The sequence below is a fragment of the Parasteatoda tepidariorum genome, chromosome 2 (assembly GCF_043381705.1).
Source record: "Parasteatoda tepidariorum isolate YZ-2023 chromosome 2, CAS_Ptep_4.0, whole genome shotgun sequence".
Taxonomy (NCBI): Eukaryota; Metazoa; Arthropoda; class Arachnida; order Araneae; family Theridiidae; genus Parasteatoda; species Parasteatoda tepidariorum.
In genome coordinates, this window is record NC_092205.1 from 30,421,778 (window position 1) to 30,436,839 (window position 15,062).

At 29.4% G+C, this 15,062-nt stretch overlaps 1 protein-coding gene across 1 annotated transcript in view; it reads left to right on the forward strand.

Annotated features, from left to right (window-relative positions):
- LOC107454945 (glutamate-gated chloride channel) overlaps positions 1–15,062 on the forward strand; it is a 113,938-nt gene that overhangs the window by 66,950 nt on the left and 31,926 nt on the right. Inside the window, exons 2-3 of the mRNA XM_043040940.2 lie at positions 9,693–9,777; positions 14,127–14,206. Coding sequence (XP_042896874.1) covers positions 9,701–9,777; positions 14,127–14,206 — 157 coding nt within the window. The 5' untranslated portion in view covers positions 9,693–9,700. The remainder of the gene's footprint in view (positions 1–9,692; positions 9,778–14,126; positions 14,207–15,062) is intronic.

Consider the following 15,062-nt stretch of genomic DNA (forward strand, 5'->3'; position numbering starts at 1 on the left):
TGCATGTTCTTAATGTTAATTTCTTATTTACGAACAACATTTTAGAATTACTTAAAAATTTATGTTTACAAGCAAAAACTGAACGTATGTTTTTATATTAAACGCCAAAGACAATAAAAATTTACAGAAAAATCTTAGCGACGTTAGCGATATATATTTTAAGAAAAAAAGTGGAACACATTTATTCAATTAACTGAACTGATCGTTCTGTAAACCGAATTCGTGTATTAACCAAATCGTTTAATTAACTAGATCCATCGAGATGCGCGCATAATTTTTTTTCATTCACCAAAATCCATATTTATTTTCCAGATCGGATGGAAAAATCGTTCTTTTGTCCTTTGGTGTCCTTAGAAAGATGTACCCCTTTTCTGTACACACTTGTTCCATGTAAACACAAGTTTGCAATATTTCAAAATATGTACTAGCACTATAATTATCAGGCTTAAGATTTAAAGGAAGTTACCGAAAACAGTATCATAGCCGTTTTTTTAAAGTTGTACAATTATTCCGATTTTCGATCCATCGGATGGGCCTCTGTCCTGACCGTATAAATGATGCTCTCTCTATTCTTCGTAGGAAATAATACCTCTCTTGACTCAAATTTTTCCTCTTTGACATCCCAATCCTCTTATTAACCCTTTAACCCAGATGGGACACCAGTGTCCTTTACACATACATATTTTTCAGACGCTATTACACGCGAAAAGAAATATTTTAGTATTTTTTAATTATGGAAACAGTCATATAGTTATTAGAAAAAAATTCTATTAGAATATCGGAATTATATTTGTTCTGAAATATAAAATCCAAAAAAAGTAGCTTGAATATTTTTTTCACACTCACAAATTAACAATAATTGATTTTGTAAATATCAGACATGAATGACTGTTTCTCTTAGATCTAAAAGAGTGCAAATTTGAAAAGTTATTATTTGGAAGTTTGAATTCTTTTTACATTTAGAGCAGAAAAAGACTCAGGTGCTTCATGCTGTATTTTACAACCATGAATTATTAAAATGATAACGATAATATTTTTCACTTATATTGAACGAAATAAGGAAAAAAGTATAAAAAATAGGTCAAAGGGTAAATTCAAGATAGTGATTAAAGCTCTCTTCGAATGAGAGGGAAAACTTTAAGCTGCCCCATATTGGATCTAAACCAAAACTTTAAAATCTAAACTCAGCTCTACCCTCTTCATTCTCCTATGGCACGGAAGTTGAAAAATAGGATGAAATGATATAGTCCTGCATTTTGTAATAACTGTAATGCCTAAAAGTGCCAAATTAAGTCCCGATAAATTCAAATATTGCGCTGTTAGAAATTTCTCGGTAAAAATGGTTAAATAACAATTTACTAAACCGTTATTTTACCACATGCAACCAAAGCAGCTAAATAACCATAACAAAAGATGATATTCAATCTGTCAAGTGTGGGAAAAAAACGTTTAATGATTGTTTTCATATGGTATTGTAACATATGTTTAATATGGTTTAACAACCAGAATCTTATAGCACCAACTAGACCCACATAATGAAGCCACTTAGTTCCCTGTTGGTGGGTATATATTATAACCGAGAGTGTCAATCTGTCAATTTCATGACCGACAGAGCGAGGTTCGAATCCCAGCATTGACGCCATAATATTTCCTATAATCTTATGAACACATAAAGAGCTTCCAGCATCCTGCACACCCCAATTTGTAATCCTGGACTGTTAGAATATGATACTCTATTTCATGCATAAATTGAAGAACTATCTCCTATGTCCAATTAAACTTCTTTTTTACGATTTTGAACTCATGCTAGTTGTAAATGGTTAAAAAAAACGTATAGTTTTGTATTCACAGGTTTCTTAACAATACTTGTTGTAAACGGTATCAAACCCGTAAGCATAAAAACTGACTTACTGTAAACTTACTGAATAATTGGATGAGCAACCTTCTGCAACTTATTTTACCATAATTTTAGAATGAAAATTCTAACAGATATTCGCGAAAATCAGAGAATCATACTGTCATACAAGCCATTTTCCCCCTCAGCTGGAAACATACTGTAACTGAGACTGCTAATCGGTTAATCTCAATACCGGTTGAACAGAGGTTTTAATCCTATCGTTGAAACCACAATATTTCTTTCTATTCCTTCAGTACATGAAGAGTTTCTAATGCCCTGCACTCCTCAATGGATGACCCTAAACTATTAGGATATGTAACTATCATTCCTAATAGTTTAGGGTCATCTTTAATAATGGTAAAAATTGCGCAGTACCCAGAGAGCTTCAATGACCGGTTGAGTTCGATATTTACTGTTTAGAAACTATGCCAGTTGTTAATGGTTACAAAGCCGTACAGTTTTGCATTCACGATTTTATAACTATGCCAGTTGTAAACGGCTTCAAAACCATAAAGGTAAAGAAATGTTCCTAACCATTAACTTTATGTTTAATCGGATGGACAGACTGCTCTTGAAAATGAAAACTCTAACAGTCTGAACGGATTTGGAATACACATTTTTCATTGAATTTCTGGTGTCTTACTTATCCAGAATACATACGTGAGAATGTGACCTAGGGTGGATTATTCCGTAGGCGCCAAAAAGGGAATGCTTTTCCTTTTTCGCAGACAATAAAATCCGTTTACAAGGGATGGCCCAGAGAAATGATGGTATTCTTCTGGACGAGGCAGTCGTAAAAGTAATGAAATCATCACTAGTGTTCATCCCATGTCTCTCACACGTGAGGATCTTTATTGTGAGATTTTTATTGCTGATAGAGAATCAGCAGATGAAGTCTTCATTCGAGATTAAGACAAATAGCAAAAATAAATCCAAAACGTGGAAGTTTCAAAACTGGGATCAATGGGGAACTGCTAAATTGAGTCAATATTTTTTTTTGGAGCGGAAGAATCTATCCGTTACCGATATATCGGAGAAAAATTTCAATAAACCTTTGTGAATAAGAAAGAAACCTAAAATATATTTTAAGGGAAAGAAACAATGTTTTCTTCAGCGGTATAGATTCGGTTTTATAAGAATGTTGCTAAATTTCAGTGAGGAGTTTTCGCAAGAATAAAATGCAACTTAAAATTGCTAATAAAAGAGCTTAAAGTGAAAAGGGTTTAATTAGCATTTTAATACAATTAGAAAGTTTAAAAATGACATAGAGCTGTTCACAGAAGAAAAACAAACTTTTATACAATGACGTGGCAATAAACAAATTCTTAATAAACTAAATCAAAAAACAAAGTAAATAAAACACTAATAAAAGTATGTAAATATAGACAAACTATTGTTTTAGTTCAATAAGCGTGAGCTTCATCAGATAAGACAAAATAAACTTTCCCCAAAAGACCCGTTTACACCAGAATATCCAACAAAAGATAGGGTATACTTTGTGCTATGTAGACTAAAGGATAAAACAACGCGAATAAATCACAAATGAAAGTAAATAAATGGACATATAGTTTCAGTTCTATAAACATCTAAACAGAGAAAGGTTCTTGCTTATAGAAATGAAACAATAGTATGTCCATTTATGCACTTTTGTTTGTAATTTATCCGCGTTGTTTCTTCTTTTAGTCCACATAGCAAAAAGTATACCCTTTCCTTTGTTGAAAATTCTTTATACACTGTTAATCATAACATGTCTTTTAATCACAAATTTTGAGCTTTAACAAAATGACTATTTGAATCGACTTTTTTAACCTATAATGTCTCTTTGAACCATTAAGGTTCCCAAATGCCTTTGGAGACGAAATTGCAAAAGGATTACTTTAGATTTTTTTAAAAATTTTTGTTTACCTTTATACTGTGCATAAAAGATGATAGCAAAATTCGAAAACTTTGAAAAAAATCAAATCGTGAATGAATTAATTATAGCCAAAATTCCTCAAAATTATTTTTGAAAAAAAAGCTCCTAAATCGTTCCAATTTACTTTTTTTTAATTTTGTCCACTCAATAGTGTTTATATAAATCATCATAATATAAGACAATGCATTAAACATACAATTTGTTTAAATAATTTACTGTTGGTTTCTCAACGCATTTAGTAAAAACGGTTAAAAATACAATTATCTTTTTTCTAAAAAATTTCGCTGCAAAATATTAAATAAAAGTTTGATCAGTTGACAAGTCCTTAGACAGATATGTTGAAAATGCTTTTACAAAATTCCAAGTAAATTGGACTAACATATTTTAAATCATCGCATTTAAAAGTAGTAAAGATAAGGATAAAATACGTATTAAGAAACAAAGCTAAATAGATAAGTCATGATGTGCTTGCCTATGGGTGTTTAATCTTTTGTGTCTGAAGACCACGTCAATAAATTTGTCCACATCAATTCCCAAGAGCCACATATCTGCTAGATAATATAGTATAGTAAAAGAAATTCATTATTAGCAGGAGAGAGATAACAGTTAATTTTAGCGCTGGCTAATAAGTTTTGTGATTTCTATTATATTGGTATTCTGTTAAAGCTGATTGCTTGAAACAGACATTATATTATTCTGATAGAATGAACATAATTACAGTGCAAAAGCAACTATTGTGAAGTAAAGGAATTAAATTTTTATATTGTTTTTGCATATCATGAATATCGTGTGGAATATTTATAGTTACAATTCCCAAATGGTTAGTTTTATAGTTACAATTTTCTCTCCTCAAAGTACTAACCTGTTTTTGATTTTGTAATTTTTTACCACTTTCTCTGACCTCTGCTTAGGGTTTAACTGTTTAATTAGTCTTTCTTTATAAACATGAGCCAAAGATATTAAACTGCCCTATATATATATATATATATATATATATATTTATTTATTATTTATTATTTCTAATGAGCTGCACAATCAGTCTTGCCGATGAGCAGATCTAGTGCATTCTCCAGAGGTGGTATCCACTCTTTCAGGACCACCACAATGGGTGAGATACCGTTGGTCATGTTAATTTGGACGTCTAGTTTCTGCCACATTAGATGGCAGCGCCGAGACTCTATTTGGATGCTAAAGTGCACTAGGAGTCATGAGAATGAGTAAAAGTGCACATGAAAAGTTGCGCTCCTTGGTTATATGTTAGGGAAAATCTTGCACAGTAAAATCCGTAAAATGTCTTAATTTAGAGAAAGAGGGAACTCTTAGTAGTTGCTATTGGTTTATGAAATAGATCGAACGTTTCCTACACAAGAGCAAAGGGAAAAATGTCCTGCTCTTAATTAAATGCATACTTCAGCCAAAAATAGATTTAAGAACAGGATGTGGTTTTTAAAAGTGTGAGAAAGTATTTCGTTTAGAATAATTAATTAGGAATAAAGTAGGAGTTGTTTTATAGCAAAGAAACTAACATAAAAAGATTAATAAAAGCTTTTTATGTTACATATATATATATAATAAATCTAGCTAAATATTAGATGAGATTTGGTGTAACTTTTTGGTGAATTATAAAGTTGTTTGGTGAAACATCTTGATTTTTTCATCTACTTATTTAAAAATGCACTTTAAAAATTTGTTTCTCAAAATCGAGCAAAAATGTATAGTCTCAAAAGCAAAGAGAAATGTGTGAGAGAAATTTCCATTGGCTGTCGGCCGAATTCAAACCAAGATCCCTTAAGGTAGTAGTAGGATACTTTAAATACTACAATTGTGCACCTCAATCCAGGGAGAGTTAGGAAGCTTTATATAGTACCCGCCGCAATGACACATCATGACATATCCTTCTGAAAGTTTAAATACGGTAAATAAGCAAAAAGAGAATTTAAAATTACCCATCTCCTGACTAAGGTATTGTGATCATATTTTCGAAATTGTAACTTTTTGCACCATTGAAATTAGAAATAATGCAAACTTTCTTGGCAGAATTAGCAACAGACTGAATTAAACCTGAGTGACATTAGTTAGCAGTTTTTGAGTAATGAAATTTCAAAAGAGAAGTCATATTTTTAAATTTTCTTGCATCAGGAACAATCAGACCAATTTTGTTCAAATTTCAGTTTTCGCCATTTAAAGTTACATAGTTTAAAATGAAACATTGTTTGTTTTTCAAATTTGTTTTCCGTATCAAAACATGTTTAACCATTATTAAATTGAAGAATAAAAAATGAAAAAGAATTTTTTAAATTATTTTTTTCAATAGAGATAAGTGAATCGCACAACTGCGTACAAAATTTTTTTCGTTTGACTTAAAATATTTTCAGAGATAAATTGAAATACGGAAAAAATGAAATTAACAATAAGTGACCCAAACTTTCGTCCGTATTTTTAATTAAACAATTTTGACTACCAAATTCCCAGGTTGCAGCTGACCCAGATATCTTGAAATAGTTCAATTTTATTTAGAAAAAGCGCGCTTTTATACTTTTTATTATAAATTTAAATTAAAACTGCATCAATTAATTAGCACGCTTAAGTACCATTTCTTGAAAATCCGATGATTAGATAAGAAGTTATTCTGATATTCCAATTTTCATTTCGCTCTCATTACATAGAAAGGATACTTTTCATCTATTTTGGGTAACCTAATTTTATTTTATTCTAAACGCACAGTGCACAAAAAAATAAACGGTCCACCCCAATAAATATTCCTTTTTCAATTTAAAATTCAAATTATCAGAAACTAATCGACCGATTTCACTCAAATTTTGTACTTTACACGTAAAATGGTATTCTTTAAAATGAAGTAAAAATTTTATGCTTTAAAATTCAAATTTATTTTTACTATTATTAAATTAAATGATAGAAATTATTAATTATTTACTAAAGGTTATTTTTTGAATGGAATTATTCTTGGATAAATGAATTTTATAATTGTATGCAAAAAGTTTTCTATTCACTTAAAAAGTTCTCGAGACATGGCGAAATACGTAAAAAATAGGTCCAAACTTTGGATCGCTCTCTTGACCAAACAATTTAGACCACATTGACCAGATTGCTGCCGCTCCTTATATTTTAGAGGTCAGAAAACGGAATCAGTCTAAAAAAAGGTATGTTTATACAGAGAAAGTACATTTTTCAGTTTGATTTCGTAACTTAAAATATTGTCTGCGCTAATTAATTAGCATATTTGAGATCAACCTCTTGAAACATTGAGATTGTGTTCTAGAACATGAAGATCCGATCAAGAGTTATTCAGGGTGGTCTCTTTTTTTTCGCTCTGTACATATATTTCACATATACAAACTTAATTTTGTTTTTAAATATGAAATTTATTTTCTTAGCTGTTCATTTGAAACAACTTAAATAGGAATACAAAACGCAGATGAGACGTTAAAATTTTAATTAAAAAATAAGTCTTTCAGCTTGAAATAATTCATTTTAAAAATTAACTCCTGTACTTCAAAACCTCCTTATCTCTTTATTGCAGTTTTAATGAAATATATTTATAATACGTTTCTCCTTTTCTGGCATTTTCTATCATTAACTTAAACTCACGCATAGGGAGAAATATGAACAGCTTTCTGGAGTATTAAATCATCATTAAAATTAAAGTATCACATTAATGCATTCTAAGGTAAGCTGATAATACGTTGCATCAACATTTCAAAAAAATATTTACCAAGACTTTTAAGGTTATTAACTCTCAAATAACTTTCAAGAATATTACCAAATAATGTGCGTAATCTTTCCAGTAAATTATTCTTGTGGTTTTAGTTAAAGAATTTTATAGAAAGGATTTGCCTTTCTTGGTTGAGCTTTTAATCTCTTTCCATCATCTTTTATGGAAATATATATGAACGTTTTTGAAACAATTTATACTCCATTCACTTTTCATCATTACTCATACATTAAGTAAAAAGTTATTAAATGGTTAAAAATCCATGCATTTTCGTGCTTCTCTGTCTATTTAATAAATGAAAAAGATAAGTTCATATGTATTGGTTTTCATTTTAAAATTATTTTCATTGTAAAACATATTATGAACCTTATTAATTTTTCAATATATTTGTTTACGCTTGGCTTGCTCCATTTGAATAAAAATGTCTTTCAAATGAATATTGTTGAGTAAGACAGTTTAAAAACCATTAATTTAAAACATTAATTATATTTTATAACCGCCGTTGAACTGCCGACCCAATTTTTGAGTTTACGACTACTAATGTTCAACTCCGTAGCCTTTGTAATTTTGTTCCCGATCCAGAAGACAAGGGAACAATTGGAACAAGTATTGACAGAAATTTGCCTTCGTGGAGAACTTTTTTATGGAACTAACCCGCATTTGCGTTATATGGAGAGGAAGACCACGAGAACCTCCCACGGTTAGGCTGACTGCAGAGGGACTCTAACCCATGATCCGTCTACCACTGAGGATATTTCACGTCAGCAATGTAGTCAGTGCAAGCCGGATGCGAATTCGTATCGACCAGCCATCGCTGGGATTCGAACCCAGTTCACCTCAATATAAGGCGAAAGCTCTATTCTCTGAGCCATCGCGGCTCAAATCATTAATTAGTAGAGTTTTGTGATAACAGCAAATTTTAGTGATATTAGAGAACGATTTCTAAGAACATAGTTGTTTATTATCATTTACTCATAAGCTAAATGAAATTTTTCAAATAAAATAAACTCTTTTCTTTGAAAAGAATTGACTTTAAAACTTCATTAGAAGTTATACATTTTCTTAATAAAGCTTAATCAAACGTTATCATGAATAATAGAAGACGCGAACTTTAGTAAACAGTTCTTCTTTAAATATATTCTAAAAAAATTTCAGTTTATTTCCTTGTAAATATTTTTAAAAAACTTTCAAAAACAAAGTAACCAATTAGGATTTAAATCAATTAAAATTGAACTAAAAAATGAATCTACCATTAAGCTTCATAACTTCAAAGTTAAATTTAATTTAATTTTTATACAAATAGTTGAAAAATTTAAAAAAGTGCAATTATGAAATAAATGTACTCAATTATGCATTTTTCTGCTTGATACTTTTTACTTTATAAATTTTTTAATGAAATTTAAGAATTGTAAGGGGAAAAATGAAAGCCGAAGACTGCTTTTGTTAGAAATTTCATAACTAAAGCTAAAGATTTAGAAACAATAGCTCGTAAAGATTTCTTTAGTATGGATTCATAAGACGGCTGAATATTCACATTTTCGCTTTTTAATTGATATAAATTTTTTTCGATGTAACCCAATTTGGAGGCACGGGTCAATTCTTATGAAACTCAATTGTATTTTTTACATCTCTTGCCATTGTCATAACAAGTTATTTTGCATTCATTTTTCTTGGAAGTACAAACAAATATATTCTTAGTTCCAAAACATCCATTTATTTTATTAATTCTGAGTTAAAAATCATATAATTTCGTGGAACAAAATATTTAACGATATAGTATTTCTATATCAATTGAGAATGGGATATATTTTTGTGCTGTGCCTAAATAAAGTAAAACAACGTGAGTAAATTTAGAGAAATTAGTATACTATAATTTTGATTCTATTAGGAAGAACTGAACATTCAGGCACGGAGGAAGGTTCTTCTTTATAGAACCAAAACTATAGTATGTTTATTTCTGTGCATTTATTTGAGCTTTATTTATGCTCAATTCAGGCTTTTTAATGCTTTATTTGCACTTCTTTTTGCATTTTTTCTATTTCAATCTAGTAGATGCTTGCATTTTATTGATCAGTTGCAAGTTTTGTAAATATCATGTGTTCTCTAATCATTTCTAAACATTTATTCTTTTTTTTTTATCCTCTCAGGGGTCCAAATGTGGGCAGTTCTTGTCCTGACAGTGATGGGTATTCAGGTGGCGTCTAGTTTTCAAATTGGAGCCTCAGACAACAAGTAAGTTACTAAAGTTTAAAAAAATTAAACTCTTTACAGTGATTTTTGTTAAAGTTATAGCATCTTATAGTTTAAAAAATAATAAATTTTGGCTTCACTTATTCCCTTAAGAAAGCCGACGTTGCTAATTTTTGTGCGAAGATCATCAGTAAACATACGAATATTATACTCTTATTGTTTTCAGTCAAATACAGCAGTGCGTTACATCAGGACACTGTAAAAATTGATACCTCGCCGAATATGATTCAGAACAAATTTTATTTTATTTTATAATCGTTGATGAAGGGCAGACCCAAGTTTTGCGTTTACGACTTCCAAGTAATTTCGAATAAGGGAACTCCTAGATCAAGTATTAGGAGAAATTTTGCCTTCTTGGAAGACTTTTTGATGAAACTAACCAGCGTATGCGTTACATGGAGATGAAGACCACGAAAATCTCCCACGGTTAGCCTAACGACAAGGGGACTCAACAGTCATCAGTCTACTACTGAGGATATTTCACGTCAGCACTGTAGTCGGTGCAAGCATGATGCGGAATTCGTATCAACCAGTCATCCTGGGATTCGAACTCGGCTCACTTCATTGAAAGGCGAACGCTCTATCCCCTGAGCCATTGCGGCTCCTGATGAACAAATCGAATTAATTATTTTTTCTTTATTATTTTGAAACTACGCTAGCTTTAAATTTTAAAAAAACTATATTATTTTGTTTTCAAGGTTTTAAAACCTTGTTTTATAACCAATTTAGTTATAAAGGGTTTCAAAACCGTAAAGGCAAAAGGTGCTTCTTACCGTGAACTTCATGATTAATTGGATGGTGAGACTGCTGCAGTTATTTTACCGTAATTTAAGAGTGAAAATTTTAATATTGTATAAGATAAGCACCCTAACCCTTAAACCATCCCACTGCTAACAGAATTAATTGTTATTATGTTAGCGTTGGGTTTTATTACTTATTATTGTTTATTATTATCGAAGATTATAGGAATGTACCGGACCAAAAAAAAATTATTTTTAAATATACAGTTTTTATTTGAAATCTTCCGTAATAGTATAATATACTTCGCAGCAAAAATTTTGATTTATTTAGATTTATGTTTTTCCTAAATTAAAATGTTAGGAATAAATATCCTGTTATTAAAATCGTGCAAATGACAGGCGCTGAACGCACTACCAGCATAAAAAAAATATCTAGATAGTATTAATAAAAGAATCTAATAAATTAAGACCAAATGCAACTGCTTCATTAAAAATGACAGCTCTTAATGCAGTGAAAGCATTATCTAATTACTTCACTCTCTCGTAATAAAGCTTCTGTTTTTCTATTCAGTTTTGCTTAGAAAACAAATGTCGAAAATAATTGCTAACATTGATTGATTATTTAAGAAGTTTGGAAAGAACATTTTTTTCAGAAATAATTATAATTGATCACAGTCCTATTTTTCTATGGATAAAGAAGCATTTATTTTTAAAAATTTATTAATTTAAATTTAAAAAGTGCAACAAATTGCGCATTAAATTCTTTTAACAGAACTAAATCATTAAGGGTTTTTTTTCATCATTAAAAAATATTTCATACAATACAATATCCAAAAAAAAACTAAGATATTTTTGTTTTTTAAATTTTTTTCCTCTGTACTTGAAATTCATGCATAAATGTAATTAAAATATCTTAAAATTAACTAAGGGCAAAAATAATCATATTTAAAAAAAATTGCCTCGTTCGCAATTAAGAATTTTTTAAGTTTTTAAAGTGTTCATTTAATTTTTAAACTATCAAAGTATAATCATTGCCATCTGCAAATATAATACGACGCATACTCAATGATCAAAAAAAAATAATATTTCAAAAAAGTTTCAAATTTTCTAGAAGTTAAAGCATTTGTAAATGTTTAAAATTTATTACATTCATAATGTAATTCATGAACTATTGTAAATTAAATTTTACTTAATTTAGTGTAAATTTTAATAAAAGTTTGCATTATAGTACGTAATGATTAAAGTGAGATATCCGTTATTTCATAGAATAAATACGTTTTTCAGTTAAAGTTATAGTTAGTGTATATAATTATTGAATTCCACGATTTAACTAGGTATTCCATCGAATAACGATTACTTGATCGTTAATTCGCTTACACGCTGCTTTTAGTCAGTTTTGAATCGCTTATAGCAGCTTGGCAATGACGTGTGTGCATATGCTACATTCCGTTGCTTTTTAACGAAGAATTTTGACTGTGTATTTATGTTAACTTTTGTTACTTATGCTTATCATTTATCAATTAATCATCTGCAATAGGGATAAAATGTATTTTCGAGAGATTTTAGCTACTTATGATCAATTGATTTATAAAATAACTATGAAATTTTTTATTTTTCACTTTAATGTTCTATCATTAGTTATTTCATTGAATAACTAGGTAAAGTATGAAATTTTTCATATATTATATACTTTAACTTACTTGTCTAGCTCTTCATGAAATACTTAGTTATTCCATCAAATAACTGAATTATACACTTTAACGTATACGTATGTAACATATATGTTATTCAAAAGTGCTATTCAAAAAAATGAATTCAAATTAAATAATTTTTATTCAGGGAAATATAAATTTGAAAAGAACAATCTATATTCTCATGAAAAAAGGATAATAAAAAAATATTTTTAACATAGATTTTGAATTATTAATGTGTGGTTATAAATTTTTCAAATTAAAATGAAGATAAAACTCAGAACTTCGAATGATTCCGCTCTTCTCCATTTTATGCTACATTTCACGCTATTTCTCTCCAAGCGGCCATTAACGCAACTGTCACGGCTCAGTTGGTGGTAAACAAAACTTTGAAGTTTCCTAGATTTTTGATATGTTGAGTGTAAATATACAATTTATAATTTATGAATTTAAACTTAATTAAATTGAATCCATCTTTTCTTCCCTGCTCACTGTGTTTCTAACAATCCTACTCAAATTGTCTAAGAAAACAAGTTGTTAGAATTAGGAGTGAGCTTTATTTCACAGATTACACTCGTAGCAAATCAAAATCTTTATTTTATTCTAATATCCTAAATCGTAAATTAAAATAATATTTAAAGGAATCTTTATATTTACCAGTATTTAAATTATTTTAGAAGTCCACAACTAATTCGAGAATTTTCTACCATTTTTATGCTAAGCATTTATTCCTTGGTTTAGAGCAGTGGTTTCCAACTGGCGGCCCGCGGGCCTCATCCGGCCGCGAAGCCTTTTTTTGTGACCCGCGAACCAAAATATATTAGTTGTCCTTTTTTTGAGGACAATCGTCGTAGAAAATTTATATGGGTTTTAAATATTTTAAGTTTTATGTCTTAACAATTATGATATCTGTTTCACATTAATTGTTTGATATACATAGGTGCACATTAAAGTTATTGTAGCCAAAATTTCTTTATATGCAATTAAATATTTTTAAAAATCTACTTCTTATTTTAATTTGTAATTCAATACTTTTGTTTTGTACAACCTAATAAAAATCTGACAGTAATATTTAATGTTCCTTCAAACATAAAAGAGTCCTATATAAAATTTTGATAAAGTTGCGGCCCGCCATTTGACTAGTGTTTTTAATTGCGGCCCCCGTCCTTATGTAAGTTGGAAACCCCTGGTTTAGAGCAACGGTTCTCAAAGGATGTTTTGCGGAACCTTAGGGTTTCGTGGGAGAGTTAAAGGGTCCAAAGACCATTTTAAAGTAGTTTTTTTTTAATAAGCATTTTTAAATCTGAAATTATATCTAAATTCAATCAATAATCCATCATGTACTTATAATTTTAATTATCTTTACAAAATCATTTAAAATAAAATATCAATAAGAGAGGAATGACAATTTCTTTAAAAAGAATTTAAACAATTATGAAAGGGACGTGCATTTATGAAAAAGTGCAATTGTATTTCAACTTGCATTTTTCAAATCAAAATAAAATAACTAAATTCGTTAATAAAGAAATATGTTTCCCCAAATAACCGTTTTTAAAGTTTATAGTGGTTATTTTTATTTCTCATTTCATAGCATTACAAAAAAATAAAAAATTAGGTGGATTTAGCTCCAAAAATTAGCTTCGAGACTGCAAACCCAATCCTTTCTCGTTTTAAATATAAAAAGCCTCAAAGTGAAAACAGTGTTTCAATTGTTAATATATTTAGAATTGTCTTTATTTATCTTAATTCTATTGTCAAGGCACTGTCGAAAAATGGTTGATTATTAAGGGTTCCGCATCCAAAAACAACAAAACCGCTGATCTAGAGAGATATTTTTGTTTTGCAGCAAGCATCTATTTCTGTAAACGTTATGTTGAAAATTAAATAATTCATTTTTCAGGTTTCTTGGCTTCTCCGACAAACAGATCTTAGATTATTTACTTGATAAAAGTAAATATGACAAGCGCATGCGGCCCGTAGGTAATTATATCATTCCTTATTTGTGGCTTATTTACTTTATTTACCTTCTCTTCCATACTACGTGACAATTAAATTATCTGACAACATAATCAAATGAGCATGTGTAGCACAAAATTTTTTCGTAATTTTGCTGTTATACATTTAAATTTGTGTGTCTGCTAAATATTTGCTTGAGCATGTACACTGAAGAGCCATTGCATTATGACCACCCTCCATCTATAACAGTGTTTCTTAACCTTTTTGTTATAATGGACCAGGGTTGGCAAGTTTTTGACACATGATGATTTTTACCGGTTTATACCATGGTTTTTACCGTCATGTCAAAAAACCCTCTGTCAAAAACGTCGAAAACTGTCAAAAACCCATAGTATTGATAAAACTTTATTTTAATTTGAGTTTAACTGCTTATGATTTAAAATCAATTCATTTTGGGGCAATAAAATTAGAAAAAAAGTTGTTAGAAGATATTTAAGAACAGATTTTTGCATTTTCCCAACATGATTATATCAAATCATACTATTTGAAGTAAAATATTAGGATACTAAACAAAATTTTCAACATTTCCAAGCATCATTTTGTTTGGCATATTACATAACTGAAGAATGTCAAGTCATTCCTGACTTAGAGCTTATTTCTAATATTTAAGAAATGCCAAATTTTAAATTCTTCTTTTTAGTTCTTGAATTTATTAATAGTTCCAAGTTTTTCTGTTTGTTTGTTTATTTCTAACAATTAAGAAGAGCAAAATTTTGAATCCTTTGCAAATCAAGCTATAATGATAAAAGTTAAGTATCACTATTTTCAATAAATATGTTACAATATTTCTGTATGAATGTATATCCTTCTATAAGAATAC